The sequence below is a fragment of the Phoxinus phoxinus genome, assembly GCF_949152265.1.
Source record: "Phoxinus phoxinus genome assembly, chromosome: 4".
NCBI classification, from domain to species: Eukaryota; Metazoa; Chordata; class Actinopteri; order Cypriniformes; family Leuciscidae; genus Phoxinus; species Phoxinus phoxinus.
In genome coordinates, this window is record NC_136879.1 from 39,822,077 (window position 1) to 39,843,960 (window position 21,884).

The 21,884-nt window shown below is 41.4% G+C and overlaps 1 protein-coding gene across 1 annotated transcript in view; it reads right to left on the bottom strand.

The window, feature by feature from the left end:
- Nucleotides 1-1,907: 1,907 nt before the first annotated feature.
- The window catches only part of LOC306997107 (uncharacterized protein), a 63,986-nt gene continuing 44,009 nt past the window's right edge, over nt 1,908-21,884 (bottom strand). Inside the window, exons 3-5 of the mRNA XM_079610203.1 lie at nt 4,466-4,516; nt 4,051-4,285; nt 1,908-3,758 (exon numbers count right to left, since the gene is read on the bottom strand). Coding sequence (XP_079466329.1) covers nt 2,917-3,758; nt 4,051-4,135 — 927 coding nt within the window. The 5' untranslated portion in view covers nt 4,136-4,285; nt 4,466-4,516 and the 3' untranslated portion in view covers nt 1,908-2,916. The remainder of the gene's footprint in view (nt 3,759-4,050; nt 4,286-4,465; nt 4,517-21,884) is intronic.

Here is a 21,884-nt window from a genome sequence, read left to right on the forward strand (position 1 = left end):
TCGTCAACTTCATCTTTGCAGCCGAGTTGACACTTTTAGAGAAAACACTTGTTTATTAATAAAAATCAATACACGCGTCACCGGATTTACAGATGCACGCACACATATTATTTAGAAATAACGAGATATTGTGTTGAAATAACATTATTAATAATAATAGCCTACATCTTTGTTAAAAGAATTTAACAAATGAACGTGAACTAGTTCATTTTTAGATATGTGAACTTAGTTCATAAAAAATAAAAAAAGAACTATGAACATGAACTAGTTCATTATCATCTGTGTGAACTGAGAGTCCATTGCTTTTATTGTTTTTGGTTGTTTTGTTCATTGTTATTGTGGATATTGAAAATGTTTTCCATTTTCAGTGTTAAATAGTCTTTGGAAATACACGTTTATTGAATTTTGAAAGGTGTATGTGCATTATTATGCCATTATCATTATTCTAGATGAAAATGGTCTCAGATCGACAATATTATCGTTTATCGCGATAATTTCTTGGACAATTTATCGTCCAGCAAAATTTGTTATCGTGACAGGCCTAGGGGTGGGCGCCCTGGAGGATGATGAAGGGGTGGCCGATCTGGAGCAGGAAGCCTCCAGGGCGGAGCAGGCCTTGCTGGTGGCCAGGGCGGAGCAGGACGTGCAGGCGGCCAGGGCGGAGCAGGACAAGCAGGCGGCCAGGGCGGAGCAGGACAAGCAGGCGGCCAGGGCGGAGCAGGACAAGCAGGCGGCCAGGGCGGAGCAGGACGTGGGCGTGACCACGGCGGAGCAGTAGGACCTTCGGGCGACCACGGCGGAGCAGTAGGACCTTCGGGCGACCACGGCGAAGACTCTTCGGGCGGCCACGGCGGAGGCCTATAGCCCCCCCAAAAAAAATACTTGGGGAGAGTGACAGGATTCGGAACCGGCTCAGGAACAGACACCGGCTCAGGAACAGACACCGGCTCCAGTGTGTGCGCAGCCCACACACACCACATGGCTGTGGCCATAATGGCCATAATCGCGGTCCCTGAGGGCTCAGGCGGCGCATACATGGCGTGAACAGTCTCTGTGCTGGACGGGACCAGCGGTGCAGGAAGCTCTGGGCTGGACAGGACCAGCGGCGAAGGAAGCTCTGGGCTGGACAGGACCAGCGGCGAAGGAAGCTCTGGGCTGGACGGGACCAGCGACGAAGAGGGCTTTGAGCTGTACGGGACCAGAGGTGGAGGGAGATCCAAGCCAGACGGGATAAACGAAAAAAGCTCAGCAGGCATGATACTCTCAGTCACAGGCGCGGCGGGCATGAGGCTCTCAGTCACAGGCGCGGCGGGCATGAGGCTCTCAGTCACAGGCGCGGCGGGCATGACGCATACTGCCTTGGGCTCGGCAGATCTGGCGTGAAGTGTGGGCTTGGCTGGATTGGCGTGAAGTGCAGGCTCGGCTGGACAGGCGCGAATCGTCTCGGGCTGGGCAGGCTGGACGTGAATTGTCTCAGGCTGGGCAGACGAGACGTGAACAGTCTCGGGCTGGGCTGTGCTGGACAGGACCAGTGGTGAAGGCCCAATGCTGGACGGGACCAGCGGTGAAGAGGGCTTGGAGCTGGACGTCAACGCTCTCCTTGGCCAGGACGACAATTCTTACCCTATCGTCCATTTTAGGGTGGTCGGTCCTTCTGTCACGGGTATGGTGCGGGTGAAGAAAGGTAGGGATGGCTGACGCGAAACAGTCGTTCCGAAGCTTTGCGGGATCCCTAAGCGCAGATGTTTCGAAACACAGGTCCGAAGCGTGATTCAAAACACCCATGTCACGTGACTATGGCCAAACGAAGCCTCGAAGTGTTTCACAGGTGTTTCATCAGGTGTGATCCGCCGAATCAAAGCGTTTGATTTACACGGTCGGGAACAGACCACACAATCGCACATCTGTATAAAAGTGAAATCAACACATCTTGACCTCGTGGGTTTTTGTGAGAGGAGTTTGATTTTGAGATAGCGGATTTTTGGTGATATAGTGACAGTGCGATTTGATTAGTTATAGGCTATTAGGCTTACATTTAAATTTACACAACACATTGACTAATAGGGTAGACAGAGTATAGCCTACATATAGTGACACATTAATAGATACATAGATATAAATATAGACAGCTAGATTAATAGATAGATAGATAGATAGATAGATAGATAGATAGATAGATAATATATATAAATGCATAGATAGATTATATCTAGATACATTGTGGCTAGATTTATTTTATTAATATTCATTTTGCAGGACCAAAATAACATTATGCACAGTGAGGAGCCTATAGGTTACAAGCTTCACATATTAGAAAAATACAATAATAAAAAAACAACATTTTTAATGGCTCGTCAAGGTGGTTTCAGATCAACACCTGCAAATGACCACTAGGTGTCACCGTTGAGACGGGTGTCGGATTGATTCGACGCCTCGAAACAATATGGCACATTTGGTTCAACTGTTTCATTGCTTCACGAAGCCTCGATCTGCCCACCACTACTGAACAGAAGCAAACTAAATACAGATACAAACGAACACTAACAAGGTGAAGACAGATGATGAGGACGATGAACAGGTGGATGATTGAGGAAGTGAGTTCAGGTGTGAAGACACAAGGGATTCTGGGAAGTGTAGTGCAGACTAAGACAGACAGGTGCAGACGAAGACTGTGACAGAGATGACCTTTGGCATCCTAAAGGCACGTTTCAACTGTGTTCGGCACTTAAGAGTCACCGGAGCGGGCATCACAGCCATTCGGCACAATATAGCCACCATTAGAATTGAATGTTGATCACTTGCAACCGTTTTTCATGTGAGTGAGAAGTAATTGTAACAAATTAAATAACTAGACAATCTCCATATTTTATCTTGCGGAATTTATCTGAATGTACTTGATATGAAAACAAATGTTGATCACATGCAACAGTTTTTCATATGAGCATGAAGGCTTGATAAATGCCTGAAACTCTTCTCGCACTGAGTACAGTGATACGGCTTCTCTCCAGTATGAACTCGCTCGTGTGATTTCAGCTGTCCAGATTGAGCGAAACTCTTGTCACAATATGAGCACTTGTGAGGTTTTTCTCCAGAGTGAATGCGCAGATGATTTCTCAAACCTGTTGAATCTTTGAAACTCTTCTCACACTGAGTACAGTAGTACGGCTTCTCTCCAGTATGAAGTCGCTCATGAAATTTCAGAGATGCAGAATTAGTGAAACTCTTGTCACAATACGAGCACTTGTAAGGTTTTTCTCCAGTATGAATTCTTTGGTGCTGTGTCAGATTGCCCGCTGTAGTAAAGCTCTTCCCACAGTCACAACACATATAATCTCTCACTTCATCATGTATTTTCTGGTGCAGTTTAAAACTGTTCAGTCGTGAATAACTCTTTCCACAGAGAGAACACACATAAGGCTTCTCATCTGAATGAACTATCAGGTGATCTTTTAGTTGTGATGACAAAATAAACCCTTTACCACACTGATCACAGCTAAATGGTTTTTCTCCAGAGTGAATACACAGATGAATTTTGAGTAAGGATGAAGATATGAAACTCTTCTCACACTGAGTGCATGGATACGGTTTCTCTCCAGTGTGAATTCTCATGTGTGTCTTAAGGTTTCCTTTCTGTCTGAAACTCTTTCCACACTGTGAGCAGGAGTGCAGCTTTTTGGCATTTGCTCCTTGAGTTTTGAAGTCACAGTGTTTCTTTACTTCGTTCAGTTCTTCTCTTTGCTCAGTTATTTCCATCTGATCTAAAATGAACATATCAAGTTGTTATAATAGGATAATCTCAATTAAAATTCAAGTGAACACAAGCAGACAACAAGAGAATAGGTTTCTGTCTGTGTGAGTATAAAGTATCAGATCTTTGACGTTGAAGGTTTGTTATATAATTCTCATTAATTTGAATAATAAAAATGTATATGACACATTGCTATATACAAGGTTAGGATCAATTAGCCACATTTCTACATAATTTATCATCCATATACTACTTATTATTTCACAGCAGTCAACAATGAAGAATCAAGAATGGACACCAACCTATTTGTTCCTCAGTATCTTCATGTTTTATTCTGGATGGTTCTGGATCACTCATGTCTTCAATCTCCTCTTTAATAAACTCCATCTTTAACAGTCACACAGATTTCAGCTGCTACTCCTGGAGTTTGTCCTTCTCTTGTAGGATGATGGGAATATTCCCAGTATTTATTGGTGAATTGTTGTGGGAGGGGCTTCACTGCAGGTGTGAACTGTGATCACTGTGTTTTTATCCAATCTGCATTTAAAAAGTACAGAGTCATCATGTTTAACTACAGCTGAAAAACCTCATTGTCTCGGAAAGTCCCTGTTTTCAGCTCATTCATAATGGTGATGTCTGAGATCTTCTGTAAATTGGCACATTAAGCACATTGTATTGGTATCAAGAGGCTGAAACAAACTACAGCATCATCATTACCTTTGAAATTTCACTTCAGTTCTTGTCTTTGCTCTTTCACTTCCATCGGGTCTGAAACATTAAAACATATTAAGTTGTTAGAATGAGTTCAAGGAGGATAAATGTGAATTTTCAAGTGAACCCTGCAAACAAGTGAGAGCTGTTTATCGAATATACTATTTTTGATGAAGGTTAGTTTTTTCATCCTCTTGTTAATAGTCAAAATGTGATTCTTTAGGTATCTAACAATATAAACTAAGCCAGTGATCATCATGCATTTGAACTAATTGAAACACTTCATAAAATCAGCCATGATTTTTTTTTTTTTTTACATTGTAAAGGATGTTTTGTGTAGAAGGTAACTATAGAATTAAACAAGAGAAAATGGTTATTCAGATAATAGGCTAAATGTTTTGTCTTTGAACTTTCATTATACAAATCAAATTACACACAAGTGAAAGTTGTCAAAATTTTTTGGTCTTTTAAATATATAGCAAATTTCATCCAGCAACACAAATGAACCAGTTTATTGACAGAGGACAGACAATAAACACACACACCTTCAGATTCACTGTCTTTCAGCTGAAGGATGCATGAGAAAATACTTGTTAATTATCATCCTCCCTAACAGTAACTGCAATTCACCTAACACGCAGGTCACAGATATGACTATAAACATACATTAACATCAAAATGAAAGCTAAACGCATTTCCACAGACTTAATCCACCAAAATGATATGTGGAGAAATTGACATTTACATTTAGTCATTTAGCAGACGCTTTTATCCAAAGCGACTTACAACTGAGGACTACAGCAAGCGAGTCATCGTGAAGAGGCAAAAACAACGCAAGAAGTGCTCAAAATACAAAGATCAGGCATTGCTCAGAGTCGCATAAGCCAGACAAGGGAGGATTTTAAAGGGGTGGTTGATTGCGATTTCACTTTTTTCATTTTAAATAGTGTGTAATGTTGCTGTTGGTGCATGAACAGTATCTGCAAAGTTGCTGCGCTGAAAGTTCAACGTAAGCAGAGATATCGTCTTTTGAAAATCAGGAAGTTTAATGCCTACAAAAACAACTCGAATGGGACTACAACGAGATACTTCCCGGGTTTTATACGTAACTAACCCATACATTTACATCAACCCTCCCTCCGGAATATGCAAAAAAGGGGGCGTGGCCATATTTCTGCGGCTTTGTCGAAGAGGAAGAGTTATAGTGGAGAGTTGTAGCCATGCCGTCTAAAGTGTGTTATTTTCACGCAGCTGTCAGGTCTTCTGTGTTCGGCTTCCTACGGACGCTGTAGTTCGTCAACAATGGCTAAAATTGATGTTTGATTATGTTCCTGAAAATTACAATCGTAATTTAGCTCTCTGTGCTGCGCATTTTACAGAAGACAGCTTCCAGAATCTCCACGAATTCAATGCCGGATTAAACAAGAAACTGTTACTAAAACATGAAGCAGTTCCAACTTTAAACCCAGAGGCAGCCGTTGTTGGGCCACAACCTGCAAGTAAGACTTAATCATTTTAAATGTTCAGTTCAGTTCAGTTCAGTAATACTTTATTAATCCCCAAGGGGAAATTCTTTGTCACAATTGCACAATTGCCCACAAAACAACAATAAATATTATAAAAGCATTTACACTATTTGGATATGTTATAATGAACATATTCATTACATCGAATGTTCCAGTGAACAAGGGAATAAATAACAACGAAAATATTACACATTAATTTTAAAACAGGTCAGATTTAAAAAAAAAAATTTTTTTGCACAGCAACCAAAATATGAACAATTTAAAACTAACTGATGGTTCCTGTGTCAGACACTCAGAGGGAAGAATTATAAAGCTTAATGGCCACTGGCAGAAATGACTTCCTGTGGCGCTCAGTGGTGCATTTTGGGAGAATAAGTCTAGCACTGAAAGTGCTCCTGTGTTTGAGTAGCAGATCATAGAGTGGATGGGAGACATTATCCAAGATGACATTCAGTTTGGACAGCATCCTCCTCTCTGACACCACCGATAAGGAGTCAAGCTCAACCCCCACCACATTACCGGGTTTACGGATCAATCTATTTAGTTTATTTGCATCTGCCACCCTCAGTCTGCTACCCCAGCATGCGACCACATATAGGATAGCACTAGCTACCACCGATTCGTAAAACATCCGCAGCATCGTCCTGTCAATGTTAAAGGACCTTAGCCTCCTCAAAAAATAGAGACGGCTTTGGCCCTTCTTGTAAAGTGCTTGAGCGTTCTTGGCCCAGTTCAGTTTATTGTCTATGTGCACTCCCAGGTATTTATAATCCTCCACAATGTCGACAGGGACCCCCCGGATTGAAACAGGGGTCACTGGTATATTTGTTCTCCTTAGATCCACAACAAGCTCTTTGGTCTTTGTCACGTTGAGCTGCAGAGGGTTCTGACCACACCATGTAACAAAGTCCCTCACCACAGCTCTATACTCAGTCTCATCACCCTTACTGATACAACAGAATCGTCAGAAAACTTCTGAAGATGGCAGGATTCTGTGTGATGGTTAAAGTCGGTGGTGTAAATTGTGAAGAGGAAGGGAGAGAGTACAGTCCCTTGCGGTGCCCCGGTATTGCTGATCATGATGTCTGATACACAGTGTTGAAGGCGTACATACTGTGGTCTACCAGTCAGGTAGTCAACAATCCAGGACACGAGGGGTGCATCCACCTGCATTGCTGTCAGCTTCTCACCCAGCAAGGCCGGCCAAATGGTGTTGAAAGCACTGGAGAAGTAAAAAAACATGACCCTCACAGTGCTATCCGGCTTGTCCAGGTGGGCGTAGATGCGATTGAACAGGAAGATGATGGCATCCTCTACTGCCAGTCGAGGCTGGTAGGCCTCAGCTGGTCCATGACCAGTCTCTCCAGGGTCTTCATCATGTGGGAGGTCAGTGCTACGGGTCTGTAGTCCTTGGAGTTATTTGGACGAGGCGTCTTTGGCACAGGAATGAGGCAAGATGTTTTCCATAGCACAGGGACCCTTTGGAGACTCAGGCTCAGGTTGAAGACACGATGAAGCACTCCACATAGTTGGGAGGCACAGGCTTTGAGCACTCCAGGACGCACACCATCAGGGCCAGCAGCCTTATTAGAGTGTAATCTCCTCAATTGTCTTCTCACCTGGTCCAAAGTTAGACACACAGAAATCAGAGGTGGAGAAGGGGGAGAGTTGGAGTCATCATGTTGAAGAGAGCTATTAATCTGAGGGCCGGAGGATGGGGGTGTAAGAATCTCCCCGGGGGATGGGGGAGGACAATGAGGTGGAGGAGGATGGGAGAGTAGTTGGATTGAAGGTGTGACTGCTGCTGAGTTAATAGGTGGATTGAGAGGAGACACATTATCAAATCTGTTGAAAAACAGATTAAGTCCATTGGCCCGGTCCACGCTGCCCTCAACACCTCTGCTGCCAGTCGATCTGAAGCCAGTGATGTTCCTCATGCCGTTCCAGACCTCCCTCATGTTGTTCTGCTGGAGTTTATACTCCAGCTTCCTCCTATACTTCTCCTTAGCCTCCCTAATCTTCACTCTCAGATCCCCCTGAATGGCCTTCATCTCCTCCTTTTTCCCGTCTCTAAACGCCCTCCTCTTGGCATTCAGGATTTCCTTGATGTCCCTTGTTACCCATGGTTTGTTTTTTGGGTAACAATGTACAGTTTTCGCTGGTACAATGCAGCCTACACAAAAATGTATGTAGCATGATGTTAATGTATTTGCATGAATAATTTCAGACGTAATGTTTTAGTTTTATCAAGGACGTAAACAAATGCCAGCGCTGGCATTAGTAGCCACTTAGTTATGCTATTTCGTGTCTATGACAAATGCGTACAAACATTTTGGACCTGAATTTGTAATTATGTACTAATTTTGTAAATGTATTTTCCATGTATACTTTATGACGTCATTTTTCGATTTGATCAAGAAAGTAAACCAACGCTGTTTGTTTATAGTAGCCAGTTTAGTTCAATGCTATTTGTGTGTACACCTAAAGAAAACGATACACTGAGTAAACTAAGTTTTGTGAATAGATAAACGGTTGTTCATTATATCGATAAAACAATAACTTTAAAACACGGTATTAAATGTTTAATCAGGAGAAAACCGTATCTCAAAAGCTAACAAGCAGGAGTGGCATTTTCAAGTAACAGCGTATCGAAATTATTATATTCTTATATAATAATAGTAGAATAGAATAATAATAATAAAAAAAATTTACCATTCAGAAACGTTTTGTAAGAGCCGTGTTTGGGAAGGTTATGCTTGACTCTCTTCATTAACGCTTTCTGGGTCTGATTCTGGCTCAAACTGATATTATTTACATTTGACCGGAGGTAACGAACCAACTTTCGCCCGTAAAGGTGATGGGCGTGAAGTTTCCGGACAACGTGCACTACGCAGTTTAGCCAATTACAACACACCAGCCCAACTAACCAATCTGAGCCCATGCCTGTTTCTGAGGGAGTGGTTTCATAGAATCAGGAAGTCAACCGGTCGCTCAAATGACAGAGGAGAAAGCGGCTTACAATAAAGGTCAAATTTATGAAAAATAAGGCTTAAAAATAAATAAATACGAAGACATGTTATATTGCACCCCATAAACACAATCATGCAAAGAAAAAAAGCAGTAAACCACCCCTTTAATTAATCCTGTGTTATTCAGAAACAACACCTTTACATACTATTTCCTATATCTGAGTCTAATATATTATTATTATTTAATGTTGACTCTTTTCCTTCATTCTTCCATATTTCTTATTCTATAAAAACGGTTGTATATTTGTGGCTTCCAGGGGATTCTCAATGGAATTTGTCTTAGATCCTCCGGCCTTGCTTCATACTGTGGGAGATTCTCTGGAGAACTGCTATGAGGTCCACAGAGTGTATGTGTGAAGTTTTAGCTCAAAATACCCCACAGATATTTGTATATAGCATGTTAAAGTTGTCACTTTTTGAGGGTGAGCAAAAACGTTTCGTTTTGTGTCTGTCCCTTTAAATGCAAATGAAAGACTGATTTTGTTGACTTGGCTACACAAAATAACAGACTAATTAAATAGTAGGCTATTGCTTTCAATATAAAAACCAATGAAAATGTAAAAGAACACTAAAATTCAGTTTGAAACCCCATGTAACATTTTAAGGTTTAAAATGTGTCGGGCAGTTTATTTATTTAAAACAGGGTTGCATCGAGTTAGAGTTTATTTCCTAAGTAAGAAACACAGAATCTTATTCTTCCCACTGAGCAAGCGACGTCTGTGGACATACAAAACAGGTTGATATCCCGTCGGTCCGTCCAGGCCATGATCTGAACGTCCATTGACAGCCAGAATAAGTTGATTAATGACACTGAGAGATGATGTCTCATCAGGCCATAATCTAAACGTCCACTGACAGCCAGAACTAGTTGAGAAAAGACGTTCATACTGACTATAATCTAAACGTTCGTTGACATCCAGAACTAGTCAGTAAAGGACGTGAATAAAGATGTCCAATCTGGCCACAAACTATACGTCCACTGACAGCCAGAACTAGTTGAGAAAAGACGTTCATTCTGACTATAATCTAAACGTCCGTTGACATCCAGAACTAGTCAGTAAAGGACGTGAATTAAGATGTCCAATCTGGCCACAAACTATACGTCCACTGACAGCCAGAACTAGTTGAGAAAAGACGTTCATTCTGACTATAATCTAAACGTCCGTTGACATCCAGAACTAGTCAGTAAAGGACGTGAATAAAGATGTCCAATCTGGCCACAAACTATACGTCCACTGACAGCCAGAACTAGTTGAGAAAAGACGTTCATACTGACTCTAATCTAAACGTCTGTTGACATCCAGAACTAGTCAGTAAAGGACGTGAATAAAGATGTCCAATCTGGCCACAAACTATACGTCCACTGACAGCCAGAACTAGTTGAGAAAAGACGTTCATTCTGACTATAATCTAAACGTCCGTTGACATCCAGAACTAGTCAGTAAAGGACGTGAATTAAGATGTCCAATCTGGCCACAAACTATACTTCCACTGACAGCCAGAACTAGTTGAGAAAAGACGTTCATTCTGACTATAATCTAAACGTCCGTTGACATCCAGAACTAGTCAGTAAAGGACGTGAATAAAGATGTCCAATCTGGCCACAAACTATACGTCCACTGACAGCCAGAACTAGTTGAGAAAAGACGTTCATACTGACTCTAATCTAAACGTCTGTTGACATCCAGAACTAGTCAGTAAAGGACGTGAATAAAGATGTCCAATCTGGCCACAAACTATACGTCCACTGACAGCCAGAACTAGTTGAGAAAAGACGTTCATTCTGACTATAATCTAAACGTCCGTTGACATCCAGAGATAGTCAGTAAAGGACGTGAATTAAGATGTCCAATCTGGCCACAAACTATACGTCCACTGACAGCCAGAACTAGTTGAGAAAAGACGTTCATTCTGACTATAATCTAAACGTCCGTTGACATCCAGAACTAGTCAGTAAAGGACGTGAATAAAGATGTCCAATCTGGCCACAAACTATACGTCCACTGACAGCCAGAACTAGTTGAGAAAAGACGTTCATTCTGACTATAATCTAAACGTCCGTTGACATCCAGAACTAGTCAGTAAAGGACGTGAATTAAGATGTCCAATCTGGCCACAAACTATACGTCCACTGACAGCCAGAACTAGTTGAGAAAAGACGTTCATAATGACTATAATCTAAACGTTCGTTGACATCCAGATTTAGTCAATAAATTACAGAAAATATGTTAAGGCCACAATCGAAACGTCCACAAATAATAATAAAAAAGACGTCCACGATGGCTATAACCAGAAAATGACAGTAAAAATTTTATTTATTTATATAAAAAAATAACATTAGGGATCAGATTCCAGATATAGGAGGGCTTAAAGTTCTTTATCCAATTTATTTTGAAGGTGTTGTTTAAAGTGGTAAAATCAAGAAAGTTTAAACCCCCCTTCTCAATGTTAGGCTACATATCTTCTGACAAAATGGCTAAAGACAACATTTATGTTTCTGCGTCACATCCAGCAGACCCCTCTGTGAACCCCCATCCGAGCCCCGCCGTAGCTCGACGTGCACACCTCCACAAATGTGTAACCTAACCTCAAGGACTTGGTCAACTCGATAGTCGGTGTTAAGCAGCCTACTGTGGGGAGTAGCAGTCACTTTGCAAATAAACTCAGACATATTTTGGTTACAATAACGTTCGTTTGTAGCAGTGACATTTTGAAATTAGCACTTTGCCAAGCAGTTTTTTTGGGGGCAGTTTTTAAAGTTTGCTTGCTAACATAAACTGGCTGGCAGACACCTTGCAAATAACCTCAGAGTTATCACCCTATGTGCTAGCTAAGTGTGTTCATCTATGCATATTGGCTATATAAACGGTTTTTGTATCCCTTTCAGTATCACGATTGTGTATTGCATTCAACCTTCTCTACATAATTAAATTATTTTGGTCACCTTGCTCTTTTAAACTTTCACGCATTTCAGTCAGCATGGGGAAAGCAGTGGAAGGATGACTTTACTGATTTTTTTATGATCTCTGAGAGGTATAGTAGAGGATACAGGCAGGTTGGCACAAATAGACAGATCAAGATCCTCAAACTCAAGGAATAAACCAAATAACTGTCAATAAATAGATTTGGCCTATGTGAAACTGATAACATGTAAATTATAGCCACATGATTTTTGGGAACTGGGAATAGGGGACAAAGGCAGACGGTGACACACTTCTTCCAGTCCATATGGACTATATTTATTCTAAAGTTTTATATAAAATTACATTTATATTCTAGAAAAAGTGATTCATTTATTGTCTTTTTTTATTCGTCTTTGTTTGAGGGTGATGGGTAACTATTTCCAATTATATGTTTAGCCTTAAGTGCTCTTTGAAGGCCTGTGCCCGGTTCCAAAAGAGCATCTGTTCAAAGCTGGCCACCTTGACCCCTTCAGCAACATGGGACCAAGCCCAAATATGTGTGAAATATGTTTAAATTGTTAAATTTAATGTTAAATTTCACCCATAACAATTATACTCCTCCAAATGTCAGCTGTAAATTTGTCCATTTATTAGGGCCCAAGCCTTGAAAAGGCGAAGGCCCTATTGTTTTCCTTCGGATTATTATTTATTATTATTATTTATTATTCTTTATTATTATTATTTTACTACCTTTTGGGCACTTTTGGGGGCCTTAACGTGCTCAAAAACTCTTGAAATTTTGCACAAATGTCAGAACCTGCGGCCATTAGGGCCGCGCTGAAGCTGGGACCCGGGCGTGGCAGGGGGGCTCGGCAGCGCCCCCTGGAATGGGATTCAAAAACATGTCCATATATCAAACACGCTTGCATGTAATAATATGAAACTCGGTACACATATAGATCTCATCGGGCCGAACAACTTTCGTGCTCTAAGTTTTACGCCAGTCCAACAGGAAGTCGGCTATTATGGGCTGTATGGAAACGCATGTTCTGGCATTTGAAACACTTCTCCCAGAGAATTCATCCGATGACCACGAAACTCTGTGTGCATGAAGTCAAGACATGGAGGATGCTAAATTGCGGACGGATTTTTGATATCTCGAACGGTTTGGCCGTGGCGAGGAAACGAATTTATGATTAAAAAAGGATGCATAAAGTGTGTTATAACTTAGTTATAGTTTTACCTACAGTTACAAAACTCAGCGTGTATATTGATATTATCCAGCCGAACAACTTTCTAATTTACAGTCATTAGCTCCGACCAACAGAAAGTCAGATATTGTGGTTTGAATGTGAATTGTGTCTCTCTCTGTCTCTCTGCTATTCTGTGTGTGTGTGTGTCTGTCTGTGTGGGGTGGGGAGGGGAGGGGGGATCTGTGTATGTGTGTGAGGAGGGGGGCTAGTTTAGTTTAACCCTTTCTCTGCTGTGTGCAAAATCTCGGGCACTTTTGGGGCCCTTAACGTGCTCGAAAACTCTTAAAATTTTGCACACAGGTTAGAACCCGCAGCCGGGCTGAAGCTGGTACCCGGGCGTGGCAGGGGGGCTCGACAGCGCCTCCTGGAATGGGATTCAAACACTTGTCCGTATATCAAACACGCTTGCATGTAATAATATGAAACTCGGTACACATTTAGATCTCATCGGGCCGAACAACTTTCGTGCTCTAAGTTTTATGCCAGCCCAACAGGAAGTCGGCTATTGTGGGTGGTATGAAAACGCATGCCCCTGGAATTTGAAACACTCTTTCTAGAAAATTCATCCAATCGCAACCAAACTCGGTCAGCATGACGTCAAGACATTGAGGATACTAAATTGCTGACGGATTTTTGATATCTCGAACAGTTTGGCTGTGGCGAGGAAACGAAATTATGGCGAGAAAAGAGAAACACGATGTGTTATAACGTCTTCATACATTAATTGATCTTGATGAAACTTCAGTAGCGTGTTTGTTGTAAGAGGGCGATCACATGGATGTAACTAATGTGAGTCAAAGTTATAGCGCCACCAACTGGCAGCAGGAAGTGTGTTACTTTTGACAAAAGTGGGGGGGTTATTTTTACCTACAGTCACAAAACTCGGTATGTATATTGTGCACATCGAGCCGGACAACTTTCTGATTTACAGTCATTAGCTCCGACCAACAGGAAGTCAGATATTTTGGTTTGAATGTGGTTTTGTCTCTCTCTGACAGAGTTCCCCCAGCCATTCTCTGTGTGTGTGTGTGTGTGTGTGTGTGTGTGTGTGTGTGTGTGTGTGTGTGTGTGTGTGTGTGTGTGTGTGTGTGTGTCTGTGTGGGGAGGGGAGGGAGGGCACACACACAGACAGCCCCCCTGTCTGTGTGTGTGTGGGGAGGGGAGCAGAAAGACTATGAACAATTGTGCCATCTAGTGTTTAATACTATGTATAAATGTGTTTTTTATTTTAAACAAGTGTTTTAAAGTACACTAATTTCAATTAATGATATGCTGCATTTTTATGTATATTTAAACATTATCAAAGTTAGGATGTCATTTTTTTAGTTTCAAAAGTTATCTGTCTCAGTCTCCCTTTGGCTGTCATTACCCTCCCCTCACTCCCACAGTCTCACTTATTTCTTTCTGTATCAAATAATATTACCATAAACAAAAAGTTTGAGTTTCTTTTTCAATCAATGTATTATGTGTAACTTAAAAATAAGCAGATTAAACAGATATGTTTGAGGGCAAGACATGAAAACGATGAAATATAATATAGTATTAGTAAAAGAGTGCAGTATAGGGTTGGATGAATCAGATAAATAACATATTTTGTTAAAAAAACATTTGGTTAAATAAAATCGAGTGATACATAGGGCTATATTGCCCTCTCGACAGTCAAAGCGGGTTACGTTATTGCCCGTCGTGCACAGGAACCCGAAAGGCAACGGGGTGGCGGCTTTATATATATATATATATATATATATATATATATATATAAATAAATATAGCTGCAAGCAGCGATGGAGGGCCCAAGCCGGTGGCAGCGCCAGCCCGGTGCCTTTAGTGTAACTAAAGGCACCAGGGTGGCGGTGCCACCGGCTTGGGCCCGTAATCGCTGCTTGCAGCTATATTTTTATATTGTTTTGTTGTTATTTTTTATTTATTACGTGTATGCTGCTTAGTAAAATCATATTTCAAAAAAAGTGATAAGCATAGATGTTTTTCGGATAATATGTATATTTTTCGTTTTTTTATTTATTATTAAGAGTGGTGGAAAACGCGGTTATTGGGTACTATTTCCTGTTCCAAGTAGATCGTGGTATCCCTCCCCTGTGAAAAACAGTTCTACCTTTATACTGATAATAAATAATAGGGATTATTTTGATATATATATTTTTTTACTTTTATAACATGGTACTGCGATTTTTGAATATTGAACATGCTCGGAATACAAGTTTCTCCAGTTCTGTGGCGGAGGGATATGTGACTGCAGTCCGCGCGCGCAGCATGCTCCGCAGTCCGCACCAAGAAAGGCTGTCTTCGTCTCGTGTCGCTGTCTCGTGTTGCACTTGATTGACGTCCCCATCAAGGACTTTGTAAGTATGTTATAATATTGGTAATACTAATAGTAAGTGATTCCCGAAATGTTATCATAAAGTTTTTTTTCGTTAGTCCCTGTAGGTCCAGCTAAGTCATCATTCAAATGTATTTTCCTCTAAATTGACGTGCTAGCCTAGCGTTACTTAAGCTAACGTTAGCTTAAGTTAGTTGGCGCCAATCAGCCTCAAACCGGACTTTCTATGGCAAGCCTTTTTAACATTTAATCATTTAAACCGACTAGTATCTATTTTCATGCAACTAGTTATTTTTTTAGATACTAGTATCTATTCCATTAATTACTAGTACTTATTCATTAGCTACTAGTGCTTATTATTTAGCTATGACTAGTCAGAACAGCCACTGTAAAGTTCAATTAAAAATCTTACTAGTAAAATTAACAATCTTACTAACGTTAGTAACATTTGGAATAAATACTACCGGTATATCTAATAAATAGATACTAGTATCTATTGAATAAGTACTAGTAGCGAGTTAATAAGTACAAGTATCTAATTAATAGGTAGTATCTAAGGAATAAGTACTATAGTATCTAATCTATTTGATAGGTACTAGTAGTTAATGACTTAGTACTAGTATCTATTGAATAAGTACTAGTATCTATTGAACAAGTAATAGTAGCTAATGAATAAGTAGGCTACTAGTATATATTTAATAGGTACTAGTATTTATTGAACAAATACCTGTACTATTATTTAGTGTTGTCAAAAGACCCGGTACTTCGGTACCATTTCGGTACTAAAAAAAATCAAATGGTTACGGTATAGTGTTGTCACGGTACCAAAATTTCAGTATTCGGTACCGATACCTGTAAAAATCCACGGTTCTCGGTACCAATTTCGGTACCAAAGCTAATTTAGATTAAATTTGCATATATTAAAGTGTATATCCATTTGTTAGATAACATTAGATAAATGACCTAACAATAGTTATATACACTGAAGCAATTATTCTCCTTGGGGTAATTTAAAAATGTAGCCTACCAATAAATTTTTTAAATCAAAAGTTTTATCTGTTCATGAACAATCAAGTGTTTGTATTAAATAACATTCACAAACATACATTAATGTTGTAAAAATATATTGTTCACTCAATGTGTTGAAGTTAGATAAGGCATTAAGTAATGTTAATGAATGGTATCTTATTGTAGTGTTACCAACTAAACAGGAGATAAAACGTGTTTTATTTGACTTGACTGTCCTTTTATTTAATCCAAAACTGCGTTCATATTTAAAAGGCCTTTTTAACTAGATACAGCCGCACACGATACCACTTTAGGGGCCGTTCACGTATCGCGTTTTATGCGCGTGCAAATTCGTTACTTCAAATGTAGGCGCGCGGCTTATAATAGAAGCATCTCAACAGGTCATGTGACAAAAACCAGCGGCCTTTCCGTAACAACATGGAAAGCTCGGCCGAACAGCTGATCATAGCTGTACAGGGCGGCTTTTTATTTCTCATCTCAATGAATAAAGAAATCAATGAATTATTTGATGATACTTCCTCGTCATCATGGAGAGCGCAGTTTGCACCGCTTTCTCCTTTCCACAAGCGCGTGCTTTCCCGTTGCGTCTGCCGTTGCTATGCAACCATGAACAGAGCGCATGGAAAACGAATTTCGCGCAAAAAACGCGCTATGTGAACGGCTCTTTCCTCCTTTCTGGTCAACAAGTGGATTCAGAGCCACCGCATTAGCAGCGCTGCCGGTCGCCATGTCTCAGTGTGTTTATGAAGAGGACGCAACTGTGCACCGTTCGGGCAGCGCGTCAAGAACCGGATTAATCCGATACTTCGGTACCACCGGTACTTAAGAAAAGCTGGTACCGTAATAGTGTTGTCAAAAGACCCGGTACTTCGGTACCATTTCGGTACTAAAAAAATTAAATGGTTACGGTACCAGCTTTTCTTAAGTACCGGTGGTACTGAAGTATCGGATTAATCCGGTTCTTGACGCGCTGTCCGAACGGTGCACAGTTGCGTCCTCTTCATAAACACACTGAGAAATGGCGACCGGCAGCGCTGCTAATGCGGTGGCTCTGAATCCACTTGTTGACCAGAAAGGAGAAAAGAGCCGTTCACAGCGCGTTTTTTGCGCGTGCAAATTCGTTTTCCAGGCGCGCTTCTGTTCATGGTTGCCTAGCAACGGCAGACGCAACGGGAAAGCACGCGCTTGTGGAAAGGAGAAAGCGGTGCAAACTGCGCTGTCCATGATGACGAGGAAGTATCATCAAATAATTTCTAGCTCTTGCATTAGCTTTACTACTAGATATATTCATGGAGATGAGAAATAAAAAGCCGCCCTGTACAGCTATGATCAGCTGTTCGGCCGTGCTTTCCATGTTGTTACGGAAAGGCCGCTGGTTTTTGTCACATGACCTGTTGAGATGCTTCTATTATAAGCCGCGCGCCTACATTTGAAATAACGAATTTGCACGCGCATACAACGCGATATATGAACGGCCCCTAAAGTGGTATCGTGTGCGGTTGTATCTTGTTTAAAATCCATTTTAAAATTAAATATGAACGCAGTTTTGGATTAAATAAAAGGACAGTCAAATAAAACACGTTTTACCTCCTGTTTAGTTGGTAACACTACAATAAGATAGGCTACCATTCATTAACATTACTTAATGCCTTATCTAACATCAACACATTGAGTGAACAATATATTTTTACAACATTAATGTATGTTTGTGAATGTTATTTAATACAAATACTTGATTGTTCATGAACAGATAAAACTTTTGATTTGAAAAATGTATTTTTAAATTACCCCAAGGAGAATAATTGCTTCAGTGTATAACTAGTGTTTATTGTTAGGTAATTTTAATTTCTTTAATTAATTTCTAATGTTATCTAACAAATGGTTATACACTTTAATATATGCAAATTTAATCTAAATTAAGCTTTGGTACCGAAATTGGTACCGAGAACCGTGGATTTTCACGGGTATTGGTACCGAGTACTGAAATTATGGTACCGTGACAACTAGTATCTAAAAATAAGTACTAGTACCTAATGAATAATAACATAACGGAATAGTTGATATCTGACTGACCCCTGGAAGTTAATGGCAACATTTTCTATTTGTTACTAGTAACAAAAGAATAGTTACTAGTCATTATCAAAATAAGTACTAGTATCTAATAATAAGTACTGGTATCTAATGAATACGTACTAGTATCTAATAACAAGTACTAGTATCTAATGAATAAGTACTAATATCTAGTGAATAAGTACTAGTATCTAATAATAAGTACTAGTATCTAATAACAAGTACTAGTATCTAATGAATAAGTACTAGTCTAATGAATAAGTACTAGTGTCTTTTTAATAGCTACTAGTACGTAATAAATAAGAACTAGTATCTAATGACTAGCATCTAATAATAAGTACTAGTATCTAATGGCGCTTTTCCACTGCACGGTACGGTTCGGTACGGCACAGCACGCTTTGGCGCTTTTCCACTGCATGGTACGGTACGGCTCGGTTCGGTACGGCTCACTTATGGCGCATTTCCACTGCATGGTACGGTACGGCTCGCTTCGGCTTGCTTTAAATGGTACCACCTCTGTTGAGGTTCCAAGCGTACCGATACTATAATGTGACGTGAAAACACTGGAGATCACTGATTGGTCAGACAGAATCATCACTTCAGCGTCATTGTATTTGCGACACAAAACACTAAACCCGCTAGATTTAAATAGCCAGACAACAGCCAACGCGGTAGCACCTGTTTTTAGAGTATTTACTTGACAAAAAAAGTAAAAAAAAATCAAACAAGAAATGGCTGAATCGTGTTCAGTGGACGAGGTGCAGACGTTACTCTAAGGTTGCCGAGGAGCGGAAGTAGCACAGCTACAGGACCTACAACGATTAACAATCAGTCCCACCCACTTTGAAGCGGTACTAACTGCAGTGGAAAAGCAACCGAGCTAAAGTGAACCGAACCGTACCAAGTCGTACTACGCAGTGGAAAAGCGAAGCGAGCCGAACCGTTCCGCGCCGAGTCGAACCGTACCGAGCTGAACCGAGCCGTACCATGCAGTGGAAAAGCGCCATAATGAATAAGTTAACGGATCAAACAGCGCTGACGCGGAAACCAGGAAGAAACATTGTAGGCCTACTGTCAAGTAAAGTTACGTCGGTTTTATTTTGACATTATGAATAAAATTGCTGCCCTCAAATGTTAATCTAAAATATAATCTTTGTTTATAACTACTACAATATTACATTTCATTTTTTATAAGTAGCTTGTTTTATATGTCAAGTATAGCTCCATCATTGCTAAAAGTAAAAAATTATCATACTTCATGATGTTAGTTTTAATAAAATAAAAAATGTAGAAAATGTACCGAACCGTGACACCAGTGTATCGTATCATACAGAACCGTGAATATATTAGGGGTGTAACTTTCACAAAATTCACGGTTCGGTTCAATACAATACACTTGTACATGGCACAATGTTTCTTCCTGGTTTTCTACGTCATCGCTGTTTGATCCGTTAATAACGGAGAAATGTGAATGTTTCTCACTAGATCTCGCAGCGATGTTATTACTTAAGTAGCGAATTCAAATGCTTTCTTTACTGGATCTCTTAGCGCTGTCTAGTAACAGTGTCGCTTTATCAAGATCGGCTCGTGCTGCATTGGTCCAAACTGATTAACGGTCCGTGAAGCACAAAATAATGAGTAGCGCAGTTTAGTTCCACTTACATTAAGTTTGCCATTTGATGTTGGTCAATGTTGTGGTCACGCCAGCATCTCTCACATTATGAGCGGGCTTGCCACGCGCCTGTCACAGTGTCTGGTTTATGTACCACTAGAGGGCCTCTTTCCCCCACGGTGTCCTACACTTATTATTACTACATTTCCCATCATCCTTGTCTGTCTCATCATTGATTATCGCACGCAGCTGTTTCCCCTCACCTTGTTTGTGTCTGTGTATTTATACCCTGCCTGTCCAGTCATTGTCACAGAGTCCTTGTTATTCATCACACCACTTTTGAGGTCTGTTTCCGCTCTGTTTTCGCCTGTTTATTGTTTTGTGTTTCAGATTGCTTATTTGGATTTTGACCCCTGCCTGGACTGTTATGAGTTACGGATTTCCCCAATAAATACTGCATCTGGATCTAACTGTTTCATCTGTGTGTGGATCGTGACAGAAGGACTCCGTCACAAACAAGATCCAGCGGTATGTGTTTTAATGTCTCTTCCCCAGCCACCGAGCGGGAGGGAAGACAATTTTTTGAGGGGACCCGGTTGGTCAGATTTCGCAGGACCAGTGGAGGCCGCAGTGGAGGAGGTGGTCGAGAGGAATCCCAACACCATTCTCCACTCTGGCCCCTCTTCGACCCTGGGCTGGTGATGTCCAGCCCAGAGCTCCATCCGCCGCTGATTCCGCCCAGCCAAGAGCTCTGTTCCCCACGGTTTCCATCCAGCCCAGAGCCTGCACATCGCCATCCGAAACGGCGGAGGAGAAGGAAGACCTCTAGTCTCCCTAAAGACCCAGAGGTCGCCCTCTAGCAGCCCGCTGTCGCCCTGGAGGCCGTCCCTGTGCAGCCCGCTGTCGTCCCGGAGGTCGTCCCCGTGCAGCCCGCTGTCATCCCGGAGGTCGTCCCCGTGCAGCCCGCTGTCATCCCGGAGGTCGTCCCCGTGCAGCCCGCTGTCATCCCGGAGGCCGTCCCCGTGCAGCCCGCTCTGGTTCCGGAGGTCGTCCCCGTGCAGCCCGCTGTCATCCCGGAGGTTGTCCCCATGCAGCCCACTGTCATCCCTGAGATCGTCTCGGAGCTGCCCACCATCAGTCCTGCCACGGCCAAGAGGGCTGTCTTCCTCTTTTATGCAGTGGCGGTACTGCATGCATGGAGGAGGCACAGCACGTCTGCTGATGCAGAGACTGTTCCTGTGCCGGAGGCTGTTCCCGTCAGTCCTGCCACGGTCAAGAGGGCCGTCTTCACTTTTTATACGGTTGCTGTCCTGCGTGCCTGGGCTGCACACAACACCAAGATGGCAGCCTCCAGTCCGGTTGGAACCCCGGACACTCTCATTCAGCCGGTGTCTGTTCCTGAGCCGGTGTCCGTATCTGTTCCTGTTATGAGTTACGGATTTCCTCAATAAATACTGCATCTGGATCTAACTGTTTCGTCTGTGTGTGGATCGTGACAGCGCCTACATTTGAAATAACAAGTTTTGTTCAGCAGGAAAAATGGTCCAACAAACCGTTTGGTTTGTAATGCGTACCGAACACCGGACGGTTTAATACGAATACGTGTATCGTTACACCCCTAATATATATATATATATATGTGTATGTGTGTGATGCTTAATTTTA